General features: G+C 40.9%; 1 protein-coding gene across 1 annotated transcript; it reads left to right on the top strand.

The window, feature by feature from the left end:
* Positions 1-9,904: 9,904 nt before the first annotated feature.
* On the top strand, positions 9,905-14,514 carry fam43a (family with sequence similarity 43 member A). The gene has a single exon (XM_072572530.1). It carries the CDS (start codon positions 10,522-10,524, stop codon positions 11,587-11,589), a length of 1,068 nt encoding a protein of 355 aa, XP_072428631.1. The 5' UTR covers positions 9,905-10,521; the 3' UTR covers positions 11,590-14,514.
* The last annotated feature ends 1,296 nt before the right edge of the window (positions 14,515-15,810 follow it).

Here is a 15,810-nt window from a genome sequence, read left to right as displayed (position 1 = left end):
TGGTGTAATAGACAATGAAGAAGATCATCGGTACAACGGGACCTTGATCAGATGGACCAAAAAGTGGCAGATGGAGTTCAATTTGGATAAATGTGAGGTATTGCATTTTGATAAGGCAAATCAGGGCAGAATGTATGTATTCAATGGTAGGATCCTGGGGAGTGTTGCTGAACAAAGAAACCTTGGAGTGCTGGTTCATTGTTCCTTGAAAGTGAAGTCACAAGTAGGCAGGATAGTGAAAAAGGTGTTTGGTACACTTGTCTTTATTGGTCAGTGTATTGAGTATAGGAGTTAGGATGTCATGTTGCAGCTGTACAGGACATTGATTAGGCCACGTTTGGAATACTGCATTCAATTCTGGTCACCTTGTTATAGGAAAGAATTTTGTCAATCCTGAAAGGGTTCAGAAAAGATTTACAAGGATGTTGCCGGGAATGGAGGGTTTGAGCTATAGGGAGAGACTGAGAATAGTCTGAAGTTATTTTCCCTGGAGCATCTGACGCTGAGAGGTGTCCAACTAGAGGTTTATATAATCATGAGGAGCATTGATAGGGTGAATAGCCAAGGCATAAGTTTAAGGTAAGAAGGGAAAGATTTAAAAGGGACCTAAGGGTCAACTTTTTGACATAAAGGGTTGTGCATGTATGGAATGAGCTGCCAGAGGAAATGGTCGAGGCTGATAAATTATAAGATTTAAAAGACATCTGGGTGGATATATGAATAGGAATGGTTTAGAGGATGCTGGCAAATGCGACCAATTTAGGATATCTGGTTGGCATGGATGGTTTGGACCAAACTGTGCTATAAAACTTTATAACAAACCGCACAAAATACTGAACATAGTATCAAGTGTCTGAGAACAGGCAGATGCTAGCCACCACATACACATGTGGGTCTCCTGTAATTGCAAGGATATCTGAGATCCCTGCCCAAAAGGATCACAGCCAATAGCACTCAAATTCTTGAGGCATTACTCCATCTCTTATGGCATGGCTTAACATTAAAACTTTGCTGAGTGGCGCACCATTGTTGTGCAAGCTTTCAAATAAGTTATGAAAGCTTACAGCACAGACCTTACACTTCAGTCTAGATTTCATGCTCAATCCCTGGACAAGATTGAACAATCAAACTCCTCACTCAGGGGCAAAAGTCTGGCCAACAGGCATACCTTTCAGCTTACTATCCTCACATATGCAATATAATTCTTCCTCTTGGGGAATAATGTGGAAATATTGGAAGGGTGAGCAAGCCCTTTTTGAACAAAGTCTTGGACACTTCCTCTAAGGCCAACATGACTTGCAGTGAAACTTGAACCCCCAAGCTTCTAATTCAGAAGTTCCACATAGAAAAATGAATGGTGTTCCCAATGAAAATGATGCTGACATCAAGCAGAAAAGGTGTTCTGCTTACCATTAAGAGTAGTATAGTAATATATGAAATTCTGTGCCAATATGATACTAGGTATGTCTTCTAAATATACAAAAAACTGACAGATTGTATTGAACAGCAAATGTCTTTGGGTGTTCTCTGCAAGCAAGGTGCAAAATGCATCCAACTCACAATTGCAAAATCCACAACACAGTGTCCCACATTAAATGGGATTCATAATTGGACATTATTTGCATAGCGTGCAAAGTATTACACTGACATTCAGACATACAGTGTGATAAGTGTACTTAGGTGTACTAGAAACTAAATATATGAATACACAAGACTGTTGTTTGCAGAAAGAAAGAATATGTAGATAGACCGCAGCTGTTACAACTCAAATAAAAGGTGATAAACACTCTCTGGTAAGGGGCGTGGCCAATAAGGGGTAGGCCATTTAGAACAGAGTTGAGGAGGAACTTCTTTACCCAGAGAGTAATAGATATATGGAATGCTCTGTCCCAGAAGGCAGTGGAGGCCAAGTCTCTGGATACTTTCAAGAAAGAGATGGATCGAGCTCTTAGAGATAGTGGAATCAAGGGTTATGGGGATATGGCAGGAACAGGATACTGATTGTGGATGATCAGCCGTGATCATAATGAAAGGTGGTGCTGGCTCGAAGGGCCAAATGGCCTACTCCTGCACCTATTGTCTCTTCGTTCATTTGCGAGGGAAATACTTTGACCAATAGAGTCCACTCAGCAGGTTTAAAATTTCAACAAAGCTTGGCACTGAACTGTCAGTGATTATTAAGTAGTGCAATTTCAATGGCAATGCTCTACTAATTAAAGCCCATTTGTCAACCAATCAGCAATCTCCTCTCATATCTAAATAAATGTTGTTTTCCCTCTCCTTTAGTATTCTTGCAAATTGTCCTGAGGAATGCAAGACAAAAGCCTTAATAAAATGTGTCTTCTTTCAGTAATACTTAAGTTCTGTGCTACCAAACAACTATAGATACTAGGAACAAATTATGCAGATGCTGAAATCTGTATTGAAAACAACAAATGCTGGAGATCACAGTGGGTCAACCAGCGTCTATGGAAAGAGAGCAAGCTAACGTTTCATGTCTAAATGACTCTTCATCAAAGAGTCATTTCTTCTACTCCTTTTTTATGTTCTTCTGTTTCGCAGTTATATATTCTTCTTATCAAATCTCCTCCTAGCATTGCTTTTCTACAGTTAGTCAGTGTTAAAAAGAAGTCACTCCAGTAAAATTAGTCTTATTTTATTCAAAGAAATGCAAGTTGTTTTGTTGAACTGTGTGATGTTCTAATTATTTAAGTTTCTATTACATGTGATTTATGTAATTTGACAACTTACAATATTTTGAATTAAAATTTATGTAATATCATTATGGACTGTTATTGGAAACATATAACTAATAATGTGATTTTTTTTAACAAATGTTACACCTTATTTGGAAGATTTGCAATTTCTTGTCAGGGATGAGAGGTGGCATCTAGCTTCTACAACCATCACCACCTTGGGAAATTATTTCCTCTGCAGTATTGTATAACAAAGTCATAGGTCCAGCCTTTATAAATTTGTATAATTATATGTAACCTGTAAACTCTTTTATTTTGCCTGTGCATTTTATTTCTGGATTTTAAATTTAAATGGTATATTTAAATGGAAAAGGGACTGATTTCAGTGCTGTGTGGAAGCCAGATGGGCACAATACTTGCTAATTACATCGACACTGAATAGATAATTAAATCTGAATAAAACTGTTAATGACAGCACAAATGGTTGAAAACAGTAGAGGTTGATTTAAGGCAGATAAGAAATCACAGCAAAACAGGAAAAACCAAGCCAATGGAAGACCACTTGGGAATATGCTAACCAACCAACAGCTGAACATACACCCAATTAACAAATCCACATCCAGAAGGGAATTGTGGTTATGCTATTTCAAAACCTGTGTAGTCTGTGTGTTAGTCCCTGAAACTGACCCACACAGTAGCACACAAGAAAGACAGAAGAGATGTATTGTTGAGAATTATCTTGTGAATAAAGCAGTCAGAACTTGGTCAAACATCACTCCACCTGATTAATCACCTGAAGGATGACTGTGTGGTTTAATTGCAACTGTTTTCTCTAAAATTTTCAATAAACATGTTGGATTTTATATGGGCTTGCGTTAGTTGTAACTATTGGTCTCCAAACTTAAAGTAATAGACTGTACTGAAACATAAAGAAATCAGGTCAAGAGTATGAGATGGAAAGCTCATTCTGTAGTCAAATGTGACACCTGCTTAATCTCAGAATGCTGCAAGAGGAGGAATGAAATTAATAGTCATGAAACAGTTTGAGCATGAGTAGAACTTCAGCACATAGTGATAATTAGTGTTTGAATAGCTTGGGATCACACAGAGCTTGATGCAGCCATTCACAAAGCAGCCATCTGGATGAAGGTAACCTTAGATACATATTTTCTCCCTTTCCCTAGAGATTTGGACATCGTGTACCAGTAGACTAAGTCTAATTTTGTTCTTAAGACAATGCAGAAGGTGTTTCTGCTAAACATTATGGAGCGGGAGCAGATTATGGGCCAGACTTGCACCACATAAAGCAACACCAAGACTGCCTCACAGCTGATGTGCAGATTCTCAGCTGCAGTGAAGAGGGACCATCCTTACATCATGCCCAGTTTCTTTTTCACCATGGCTACCCATTCCTTTCAGTTCACAGGCCTGACCTTCCCAAACCAATGCCTTGGTATCTTCAGTTGGATAAACCCAACAGTAAAGAGACAAAGGATTGATGAGCCTACTTCCTAAAGAACATCACTTCACCCCTGCTATAATTCATTTTGACTCCCAAGGCTAGTGTGAACTGGACACAATTGTCCACCATTTGGAAATCAAGATCTGAGCAGCAGATGGAGACATTTTCCATGTTACAATTGTTGGATCCTGCCACAATGCTGTGCAATGCTCCAGGTAATTCAACAGTGCTGTATCCTATCTGATGATTTCCTTTGTGGACTGTCAAAGTCATATGGCATAATGCTTCATCACCAGTACTTGCAAATATGTACCAAAATTAAATGTAGCTGGTGATGAACAGAGTCCTCCTATCAGATCCTTCCTGCATTCTCACCCTGCTCTCAAGATGATTGTGGTGAAGAGACCATTGTCCACCTCCTTTCAGAATGTGTTTTCATAAAGCCGGTCTGAAAAAAAAAACAATTGCTCCTATGAAGTTCATCCCAAACAATTCCAAAACACAGAACTTTCAATGGTGCATGCCTCTCTGTGTCCATCATCCAGGGAGCTCTGGTTTTGATTGTCGTGTTTCCCTTCAGAGGGATATACTTTGACTGTATCTGAAGCATCATTTCTTTCAAGGCAAATCACTTTGCTGAAAGTTTGAAAGGAAAGGTTAAAGGTTAAGGCAGGACATATTGCTGTGACAAATCCCATAAAATCCATTGAATGCAGTGTAAGGAAATGACTTGAAACAACATCATCTAAAGCAGGATAAGAAAATACAGAACTAAATAAAGGTATGTTGTAAATATCTACAAAGTACATTCCTCCAACTGAACTCAAACCCCATTCTCAACATGTAATCGGTTTTTGACTTGAGTTCTAAAATATTACCTGCTGATATTTTAAAATATTCCTGTCTCAGAAATCCGATTAGCCCATACTGTGAGCACATTAACTGTCACATTTCCCAATTTTAAAAAAAACTGCTTTAAAAATACTTCATTGAAAGTGAAGCGGTTTGGGATGATTTCCAGCCATGGAAGACCCTATATACATGTAAACTATGAAACCTTTATTAGAAGCTTATGATAATCAAGCAATTAGTAGAATTGTGAGCAAAAACATTAGGTATTTTAGGAATGAATTCTCTGAAAAAGACAACTTCATCCGTCAAAGCACTGACATTCCATTTCTGTGAATTACAAGCTGTTTATTTTCATGTTCAACTTAAGTTGAATAGAATTTGAAACACATGGTAATGATTTTAACAGCTCATTTCCTGGTGTAACCTCTATTAACAGGCCATGTATTCTACTGAAATGTTGTCCTTATTATGACGAATGTTTAGATATTTAAAAAAAAGACTAGATTAGCAGTAAATGAAAAACTGCACCAAGCTGTCATTTGAGTTACTCAACTAATTGTGCTGAGTAGAAATCGCACATTATTTTAACTCACCAGCTTTTGACATGCACTTTTGTCACACCCATTTTCATATTGACTAAACACATTGAGCAATCATTGTTTGAAGGTTATAAGCCTACAAGTATAAATAAACATTTGAATGGGTGCTGTTATTGTCAATAGGTGGCAGCCTTTCACCACATCCAAGTGTTCAGGAAATAATGACAAACTCAAAAGTTAATCTCATGTTCCTTTCTCCTGTAGGATGGATGTAAAATTGAAACGATCAATCATTTAACTTCACACACTGATCTTTCTTATTGATTTAAATCTGGCAGCTCCAGACCTTTGTATGATGTGATGTTTTCAATCAGGAGAAGATGCTGCATTCAGTAATAAGCCAAAGCAAAACAAAAGGATCTTAGAATAATAGGATAGTTACAGCCCAGGTGGCTACTCAGTCCACAATCTCTGTACTGCTTCCTGAAGGATCAGTTCACCAAATCTCACATTGCATCTTCTCCCTGTAGCCCTGCACATGGTTTTGTTCCAGATAATAAATTAATTCCCTCTTGAATGCCTCAGATGAATCTGACTTCATCACATTCCTAGGCAGCATATTCCAGATCCTAATCACTTACTGCATGAAAAAAGCTTTACCTCATATCATCATTACTTCTTTTTCCAATAGCCTTACATCTGTTATTGATTCTCTATCCTACCACCACTAAGAGCAGTTTGCCTTTATCTATGTTGTCCAGACTCCTTGTGATTTTAAATACCTCTATCAGATCTTTCTCTCAGCCTTCCCTTCTCCAAGGAAAACAGTGCCAACTTCTCAATCTATCTCTGTAACCACTTTTCAAAGTAGGGGGGTCATGACCCTCAGTGAGGTTGTGAGCTGAAATTTTGGAGCCGAAAGCTTCAAGGCAGTGATGGTCAGCACAGACATCCCTTGCCCCCACTCTCACATGTCTTCTCTCCTCCATCACCCAGTTTCTTATTTCTTACTAAGGGTTGATGACAAATTTCAACCCTTGAAATGGAGTTATAGTGGGATTTTTTTGGAATTATATGGCCGATTGATAAAATCCAGTTAATTTATTAACCACTCTCTCAACCTATTGTGCCACTTTCAGTGACTTGCACATGTACACTCCCAGGTCCCTCAACTGCTGCACCCCATTTAGAATTGAGCCTTTCATTTTATGTTGTCTTTTCATCTTCTTCCGACCAAAATGAATCATGTTACACTTCTCTACGTTAAATTTCATTTTCCAGCTTGTCTACCCCTTCAACCAATCTGTCTTCAAAGCTCTTTGAAATTCTGCATAATCCTCCTCACAGTCCACAATATTTTCAAATTTGGGTACCATCTGCCCACTTCACTAAGACCTAAGTCATTAATACATATCAGGAAAAGCAGAGGTCCAAACATTAGCCTTCCTTCAGACTGAAAAACATCAGCAAATCACTATTTTCTGTTTCCTGTCACTCAGACAATTCTGTGTCACATCTCCTTTATTCTATGAGCTCTAACTTTGGTCACAGGTCTGTCATTTGGAACGTTATTGAATGCCTTTTAGAACTCCATGTACACCATACCAACAGCATATGAACTCTCATTGTTACCTTCTCAAGAATATAAGCAAATTGATTAAATATGATTTACTCCTAAGAAATTTGGGATGGCGTTTTTTGCATATTTGGCCGAGCAGCTATTAATTTTGTCTTGCAATGCAAATTGTTTTGCGTAAAAATATTTTACACTGGTATTTCTGTAAGACGCTCAATATTATAATGAAGCTTACCATCCAATTAATTCAATGGAGAGATAGATTTTGTCTAGAATCTTGCCACTGTTGGGTTGTAACAGAAATAGTTCCATCTTAAATTATGTTCAACAGCAAAAAACTTGATTGGTTGCCAATAAATTTACACAAAGAATTTGATCGATTATTTTATGCAATAATAAATTTGAAAATTAAGCTAAGACAATGGTAAATGAGAGAAAGATGAGTACCAAACTGCCAACTCTGAATGCACCTTCATGGAATAAATAACATTCTGGATTAGAGTGGTGCTGGAAAAGCACAGCAGTTCAGGCAGCATTCGAGGAGCAGGAAAATCGACGTTTCGGGCAAAAGCCCTTCATCAGGAATGGAGGCAGGGAGCCTGAAGGGTGGAGAGATAAATGAGAGGAGGATGGGGGTGGGGAGAAAGTAGCATAGAGTACAATAGGTGAGTGGGGGTGGGGATGAAGGTGATAGGTCAGGGAGGAGGGTGGGGGAAGGTAGCAAAGAGTACAATGGGTGAATGGGGGTAGAATGAAGGTGATAGGTCAGAGAGGAGGGTGGAGTGGATAGGTGGAAAGGAAGGTAGGGAGGTAGGACAAGTCATGGGGACAGTGCTGAGCTGGAAGTTTGGAACTGAGGTAAGGTGGGGGAAGGGGAAATGAGGAAACTGGTGAAGTCCACATTGATGCCCTGGGGTTGAAGTGTTCCGAGGCGGAAGATGAGGTGTTCTTCCTCCAGGCGTCAGGTGGTGATGGAGCGGCGGTGAAAGAGGCCCAGGACCTCCATGTCCTCGGCAGACTGGAGGGGGAGTTGAAATGTTGGGCCACAGAGTGGTGTGGTTGATTGGTGCGGGTGTCCCAGAGATGTTCCCTAAAGCGCTCTGCTAGGAGGTGTCCAGTCACCCCAATGTAGAGGAGACCGCATCGGGAGCAACGGATACAATAAATGATATTGGTGGATGTGCAGGTAAAACTTTGATGGATGTGGAAGGCTCCTTTGGTGCCTTGGATGGAGGTGAGGGAGGAGGTGTGGGGGCAGGTTTTGCAATTCCTGCGATGGCAGGGGAAGGTTCCAGGATGGGAGGGTGGGTTGTTGGGGGGCGTGGACCTGACCAGGTAGTCACAGAGGGAACGGTCTTTGCGGAAGGTGGAAAAGGGTGGGGAGGGAAATATATCTCTGGTGGTGGGGTCCGTTTGGAGGTGGCAGAAATGTCGGCGGATGATTTGGTTTATGCGAAGGTTGGTAGGGTGGAAGGTGAGCACCAGGGGGTTCTGTCCTTGTTACGGTTGGAGGGGCGGGGTCTGAGGGCAGAGGTGCAGGATGTGGATGAGATGCGTTGGAGGGCATCTTTAACCACGTGGGAAGGGAAATTGCAATGTCTAAAGAAGGAGGCCATCTAGTGTGTTCTGTGGTGGAACTGGTCCTCCTGGGAGCAGATACGGCTGTGGCGGAGGAATTGGGAATATGGGATGGCATTTTTGCAGGAGATAGGGTGGGAAGAGGTGTAATGCAGGTAGTTGTGGGAGTCGGTGGGTTTTTTAAAAAATGTCGGTGTCAAGTCGGTCGTCATTAATGGAGATGGAGAGGTCCAGGAAAGGGAGGGAGGTGTCAGAGATGGTCCAGGTAAATTTAAGGTCAGAGTGGAATGTGTTGGTGAAGTTGATGAATTGCTCAACCTCCTCATGGAGTCATCAATGTAGCGGAGGAAGAGGTGAGGAGTGGTGTTGGTGTAACTACGGAAGAAGTATGTAGCCAACAGAGACAGGCATAGTTGGGGCCCATATGGGTGCCCATGGCTACCCCATTGGTCTGGAGGAAGTGGGAGGATTCGCAGGAGAAATTGTTAAGGGTGAGGACCAGTTCAGCCAAACGAATGAGAGTGTTGGTGGAAGGGTACTGTTGGGGACGTCGGGAGAGGAAGAAACGGATGGAGATGTAGAGTGATTGGATATCCATGGTGAAGATGAGGCATTGGGGGCCGGGTAAAACTGACGTCTTGGAGGAGGTGGAGGGCATGGGTGGTGTCTCGAATCTATGTGGGAAGTTCCGGGACCAAAATGTCGATTTTCCGCTCTTCGGATGTTGCCTGAACTGCTGTGCTTTTCCAGCACCACTCTAATCCAGAATCTGGTTTCTAGCATCTGCAGTCATTGTTTTTACCTCTGGAATAAATAACAGGCATGGTGTAAGTCAATTATCTGTCTGGAGTCTAAAAACCAGAGGTGGAATATTTGAACTATTTTGCGATACCTGAAAGTAGAATATCCTATTCCTTCATTACAACTTTTCATAAACCCAATCAGTGTAATCAAGCTAAAGTCTTCCAAAGACAGACGATGTAACAGTCCAACTAATGATGGTTCCCCTTGTCACTGAGTTTCTCTGATGTCAGCCCTTTCAGGGAACCCATCATTAATTTGGGACTGGGGTTGCGGGTTAGTCGGTCAGGTTTCTGACTGAAGGTGGCAGTGCAGTCAAGTCCTGATCTAACATCTTCCAGCAGAGCTCATTCGAACCGGGATCAGGAAGCGGGCTGCCGCGTTTCATTGTTGCTGCTCCGGGCGGAGATAGGCTGAAACAGGCCATCTTTCTGCCTCTGTGGAACTCAAACCCTAAACTGCATGAAGCCATGGGGACACATCCCATAGGGCGCACTGTGCAATCTAGTGATGGAATCCGTGCTCCTCCCCTTTTCGCCCAGTTTAGGAGCACAACATTATCGTGAACAATTCACACGCTGTACTCCCAGTTGGTCGTACTGCATTCAAGTACTTCCATGAACTGAAACATGCGCTGGCAATGTCTCGAATCTTATTACATATTAATCACATTGAAACGCAAAATGCATTTCTTTTTTTAAAAAAATTAGATTCATTGTGCCCTGTTTGGGGGATAAATCAATGGTGATAACTTCCTCTATGTGAGGCGGTGTTGCTCCTCCCCGCTCCAGTGACTGGATGGTTCACTCCACTCTATATTTACATCTCTCAGCCCGGGACTGTATCAACTTAACATCGAGTCAGTGTCAGAAACATGAGAAGTGCAAGAGATCTGAAGGCAGCTGGTGATCGGTCACTGAGGGGAAAGCCGGCCCGGATAATGGACAATGATCGGGGGCGGCGCTAATTGCCCGATCGTCCTCAGATTTTAACAATCCAAATCTCCCGATACCAGCGATGTTACCTTGGAAGAAAAACAAATTGGACTTGGTCGAGAAGCGGCAGCCGAAGCAGCTCGGTTACTCGGTGAGTCTGAACTACAGCAGCCTGACATCCTTCACCCGTGCGTGCCCGGACCTGGTGCCAGAGAGCGCTCTCAACCGAGTCTGCAGCATGTTCAAATCCAGGAGGAGGAAGATCACCATCACCGGGGAAGATCCCACCTACACAGTCTTATACCTCGGCAATGCCACCACCATCCAGTCCAAAGGGGAAGGCTGTGCCGATGTGGCCGTGACCAAAATCTGGTCCAAAAGTGAACAGGGTAAAAACGGCACCAAGATGAAGCTGACCATCAGTTCTCAAGGAATCCGCATGGTCCATGTGGACGGCAAGGCGAAGAGACCCGGCCATCTCTACCTTTTGCACAGGATCACCTACTGTGTGGCGGATCCCAGATCGCCCAGAATCTTCGCCTGGATCTACCGACACGAACTGAAGCACAAGGCGGTCATGCTGAGATGCCACGCCGTGTTGGTCTCCAAAGCCGAGAAGGCGAAGGCGATGGCCCTGCTCCTGTACCAGACCACCAGTAACGCCCTGGCCGAGTTTAAGAGGCTCAAGAGGAGGGACGATGCCAGGCACCAGCAGCAGAAACTGATCGGGGAGCAGACCATCCCCCTGGTGCCCCTCAGGAAGCTGATGAACGGTCAGTGCAGTTACAAGCCCCCGGTGGAAAGGAGCCGGAGCGCCCCGAAGCTGGGCTCCATCACCGAGGACCTGGTGGGAGAGCAACAGGAAGAGAAAGCCGACCTGGAGCTGAGTCTGGAGTACGAGGACATTCTGGACACTGCGGAAGCTTCAGACAGAAACGAGCAGCAGGACCTTTGTGAAATGATCAGTGATCTGGGCCAGCTGACTATAGGAAACGATGTCCAGTTACTGAGAGCTGATCTGAGAGTGACCAGGTTACTGTCTGGGGAAAGTACGAGCAGCGAGTCATCGCTGGGAAGTGGGGCGAGTGATCAGGAGCCCCTGGTTGCGACGGATGGCAGTGAAGACGGCGACTTGCAAGAAATGGGATAATTGTACAATTGCTTCAAGTTTTCTTTGCGGTCGGCTTCCCATTACAACACGAACTGACAGTGTGTTATTCCCCCCACCCCCATCTCACCATTACACTAACAATAAGATGCTAAAAGAGGGGAAAACCATAACTGTGTGCAGTGAAGAGAAAGGAAAAGCACAGAACAGACTTTTTTTTAAAAAAGGGCACTAACCGGCTTACGATTTGTGTCGACTTTAATCGTTCCTTTAATCAGTAAGTGGAGAGTTTAACATTTAGAAATGGAAGTTGCGATTTGTGTGTGCCGGTTTGCTCCCTGTTTACAAGAAACTTCTCGTGGAAGCCGGGACCCGCTTGAAACTGACCAGGCGTTGATCCAGCTCTCTCCGCCCTATTCACTGCAATATCTCGCACAGTGGCTGCTATTGACCATTTTAGCATCAAATTCCCTCTCCTCACGCATCTCCCTCCAAACTACAGTTTGTAAAAGGACGGGCAGCACCGCAGTGTTATTCCTGTGCAGTATTTCAGTAATGTGACTGGCAGATAAAATAGAAATAGATGGATCACCATTATCAAAGGTTCTGCCATACTTAGATAGAGTAATTGGCTGATCTCAGCTGTGCAAAGTGAAACATCACATTTTGGCAAATACATTAACGTTTTCCAATAGTAACCACATCCCACAATGTAATCATATGGGTCAGATCTGACAGATCATACCTCATTTTGAGAACTTAATTTCTCATACCCTTTGGTTTCAGAACTGGACCTCATTTCCTTGTTTCTCAGATTTAATTTGATCAGACTTATATTTAGGGGTGTCTGAAATGTATTCAACACTATTTTGGCTCAGGCTATATTCTGGTGTCCCTAGCATCTACCTTAAACTTGAGTTAATGTAATGACTATTGAGGAACCTAATTCCTATTTAATGTTCCTGCCCTGAAACTGTTCAAAAATTAGGCAGAGTTGACACTGCAGAAGTTCTGATTAGTTTTACCAGAACTATTGCTACCTAAGCAATGGTTTTTGAAGGAATGGATGGAGGTCACCAATACTAGGACAAGCAAACTTGTTTTTACTTAATGTGGAGCCAGAAGAAGCAGTAGTGTAACTCTTCACTACACCGTTGAAATCAGCAGCCACATTACTTTGCCTGATCCCTTTCACCTCCACCCTTAGAACTACTAGAGAGCTGTTTCTGACCTCAGAGCTAGCTAGTCTTGCTCTGGGTTGGACAGGACAGGTGAACTTCATTGGAATGCCCAGTTGTCACTTGGCAATCATCGGTTTTGTGGTAATGAAATCCATTGACGAATTCCCAGTAAATGACATGCTTTCCTCTTAGGGAACTCATGTTACAGTCAGACAATGTGACCTGTGTTTGTATTCAGGCATGAACCAATTTCTTCCCCAAAGAATATGTTTCAGTCATGATTGTAGCTACTACCTAATGTTTTGCCATTTCATTATGTTAATTTGCAATAGTCTTAATTGTTAAGGAAAATCTTAATGACAATTTAATTAATTGTTCTGTCTTTACAATTTAATTCCTCCCCTCAGTCAGTTCTTCATCTTTAGCTTTAATGGCTTCATGATGGCTTGCTCTTTTGAAATATTAGTGGTTACTTTCTCCCTCATGTCGTTGTCTTTCATTTGATTTCCCTTTGTGCTGATGGAAGAAGTTATTGGTTTGAATGTCCAAAATCTGAAGCTTCCCTCAGAGACACACCAAAGTTATACATAAAGAATCATGTTCCCTGCATTTTCTATCTGGAAACCTTATGTTTTGAGACACTTGGCAAGTCCCAGAAAAGGCTATTGATTCAGAAGGAGATCTTTGAAATCTGTTGAAAGATATTTTGTATTAAATACACATTTTGAAGACTGAACAACATGTCTACACACATTAACACCTCTTATCCAATCCAGCTACTTTGATTTCAGAAAGCTAGAATGCATGTTAAAATCAGAAGGGAAACCAAAAAATGTTTTTTGAAAGAGGACACATCTGGTATCTTATACAGACTTTGTGTATGAAAAATCATAAGTTTAAATCAATGAGACACTCAATATTATAGTATCAATTTAACATAAAGGTCAGCACTGTGAAAGTAATTACTGCACTATTAGGAACTTTTGCCATTTAGATTAATGGCTCCATAAAATTCTATCGATGGTCAAAGATATCTAATTAACACACAATATTTTTGCCACAGAGGTACAATAATCTGGTAAAATAAGTTGGGAGTTGCAATCAATGCTGAAGGAAATTATGTAATGTCTTCTTAACAAACCATAGAGGTAATGTTGATTTTGGATGATGATGTAAAATGGCCGACAATGAATTATCTTTACACTGACTGTAAAGTCAATAGAAACAAAAGATTGTGAGAGCTGAAAACCTGGCTGCCAACTTGCTATCACCCATTTTAGAGTATTGCAACTTTATCAGAGTGTGTTAAGACAAAGAAAAACAATCTATATTACATTGAAGTTATTATTGGATTTGACTGAATAGATTCTCATCAATGTATAGAATGGATTCTTTACATTTGTAATTTCTCATTATGGAATGAACACTATTTTTCACATTCAGTTAAATACCATGTTTAATAGTCTTAAGTATTTGTTTACAACCTCTCAACTGAGTCACAGAATTTATCCTTGCCTGTTACGCTCTGTGGTTTGTATATTGCACTGTTGTGACTTCTTAACCAGTGTTTTATTGTCTGTAAATAATTTTGTCATCAGATATAATATCATTTCTTTGCTGTGCGAATGAAGGATGCAGCAAGCATTGGGTGTCCTAATCGTACTGTACATACTGAATGTAAATCTGTACAAGCAAGATAGATGTTATTTTTTTGAATATTTGATGAAAAAGTGTCCATACTTTTTTGTTGACACAAACTCAAACAATAAAGTCAATGTAAAAATGAGATGTACTAGAATTTTAAAGTATAGTTCTAGTACGCATGATTATATCAAGATGTATGAATAATAATAGCAGTATGCTATTGTAAAGTAGGAAAAAGATTTGCAAACTAAAATTCATATACCTACACATGTACCCACGGTTATTTATTATGGACTTATTGTAATCCTATCCTTCTAGGCCAAAGTTCCATATACCTTTTGATCTTGCAAACCTATATATAGTGAAAACAGCTAGGAATGTTAGTCAAATACAGTTGGAAGTGATTTCCAAAATCCTTCCATTTTTAGTGATAATTTGTTTTGATATCAACAATGCTAGATGCTGTATGCGCTAAATTCTTATCATGAATTTATATACAGAGAAAAGTTGATACCTGTCTGATAAGTGCGTATTAATGGAAATCAACTACAGTGTTGTAAAGGATTCAAATTGAACTTGTTCCCTAGCACTCAAGTGGTGGTAAATATATTTTATTATTTAAATCTACATTCAGATTATTTAACCTGATGTATTTTGATGAAAAATGATTTCAATTAAAAGTCCCATCCTCAGCTTTTTCTTTTTGAAACCTTATAGGCAAAGTATGGCTGATCGCATGAACTGATTAAATCTAGCTTATCATGATTCAGCCCAGCCTAAAATATGGCATGTAAAATATATTGTAAATTGGATCACCAGAAAGTGGCATCCCAATACATTAATGTTTGAGACCTAAACATGTCTGTGAGAAAAGACAGGATTAGAGATAATAGCCAGTTCCGTCTGTCATGTGGCAATAACAGATGGTATTTCAAACACAACAATTTAGTTCTGAGAAAACATGCCGTTGGTGTTTTGTAAGAACTTAAAGTCTTCTTGTTGTGTACAATCAACGTGTGCACTCAAATCTCTTTGTTTCTGCAGTTGTACAGTGATTGTATATGTGATCGTTCTGATCATTATAATGATCTATCTCAGGGCTGAGATGTCAGAATATATTGGAGCAAACACAACCAGGAGATAAGTGAGGTGTTCGTGTTAGGCAGCACACAAAGAAAGGAAGTCGAGACTATGATTCATCTCCTAATTCCCCTTCTCTTTTTTCCTGTGGAGGAGTATCTGCCTTTTACACTCAATCTGCAATTATATATTTTTGTAGTATTTCATGTTCATATTGTACAATGTTATATGGATTCAGTAAGATCTGGTTGATTATTAGATTTATGATGTTTCAGGGGTGATAACATCAGCCTCCCCAAGAATAGTGCAAAAATGTGACATCTCTCATAAAGTCATAGAAATGTACAGCACAGAAGCA

Source organism: Chiloscyllium punctatum, chromosome 6 (assembly GCF_047496795.1).
Source record: "Chiloscyllium punctatum isolate Juve2018m chromosome 6, sChiPun1.3, whole genome shotgun sequence".
NCBI classification, from domain to species: domain Eukaryota; kingdom Metazoa; phylum Chordata; class Chondrichthyes; order Orectolobiformes; family Hemiscylliidae; genus Chiloscyllium; species Chiloscyllium punctatum.
Note: the sequence above shows the minus strand (reverse complement) of the source record. Positions and strands in the feature narration are given on the sequence as shown.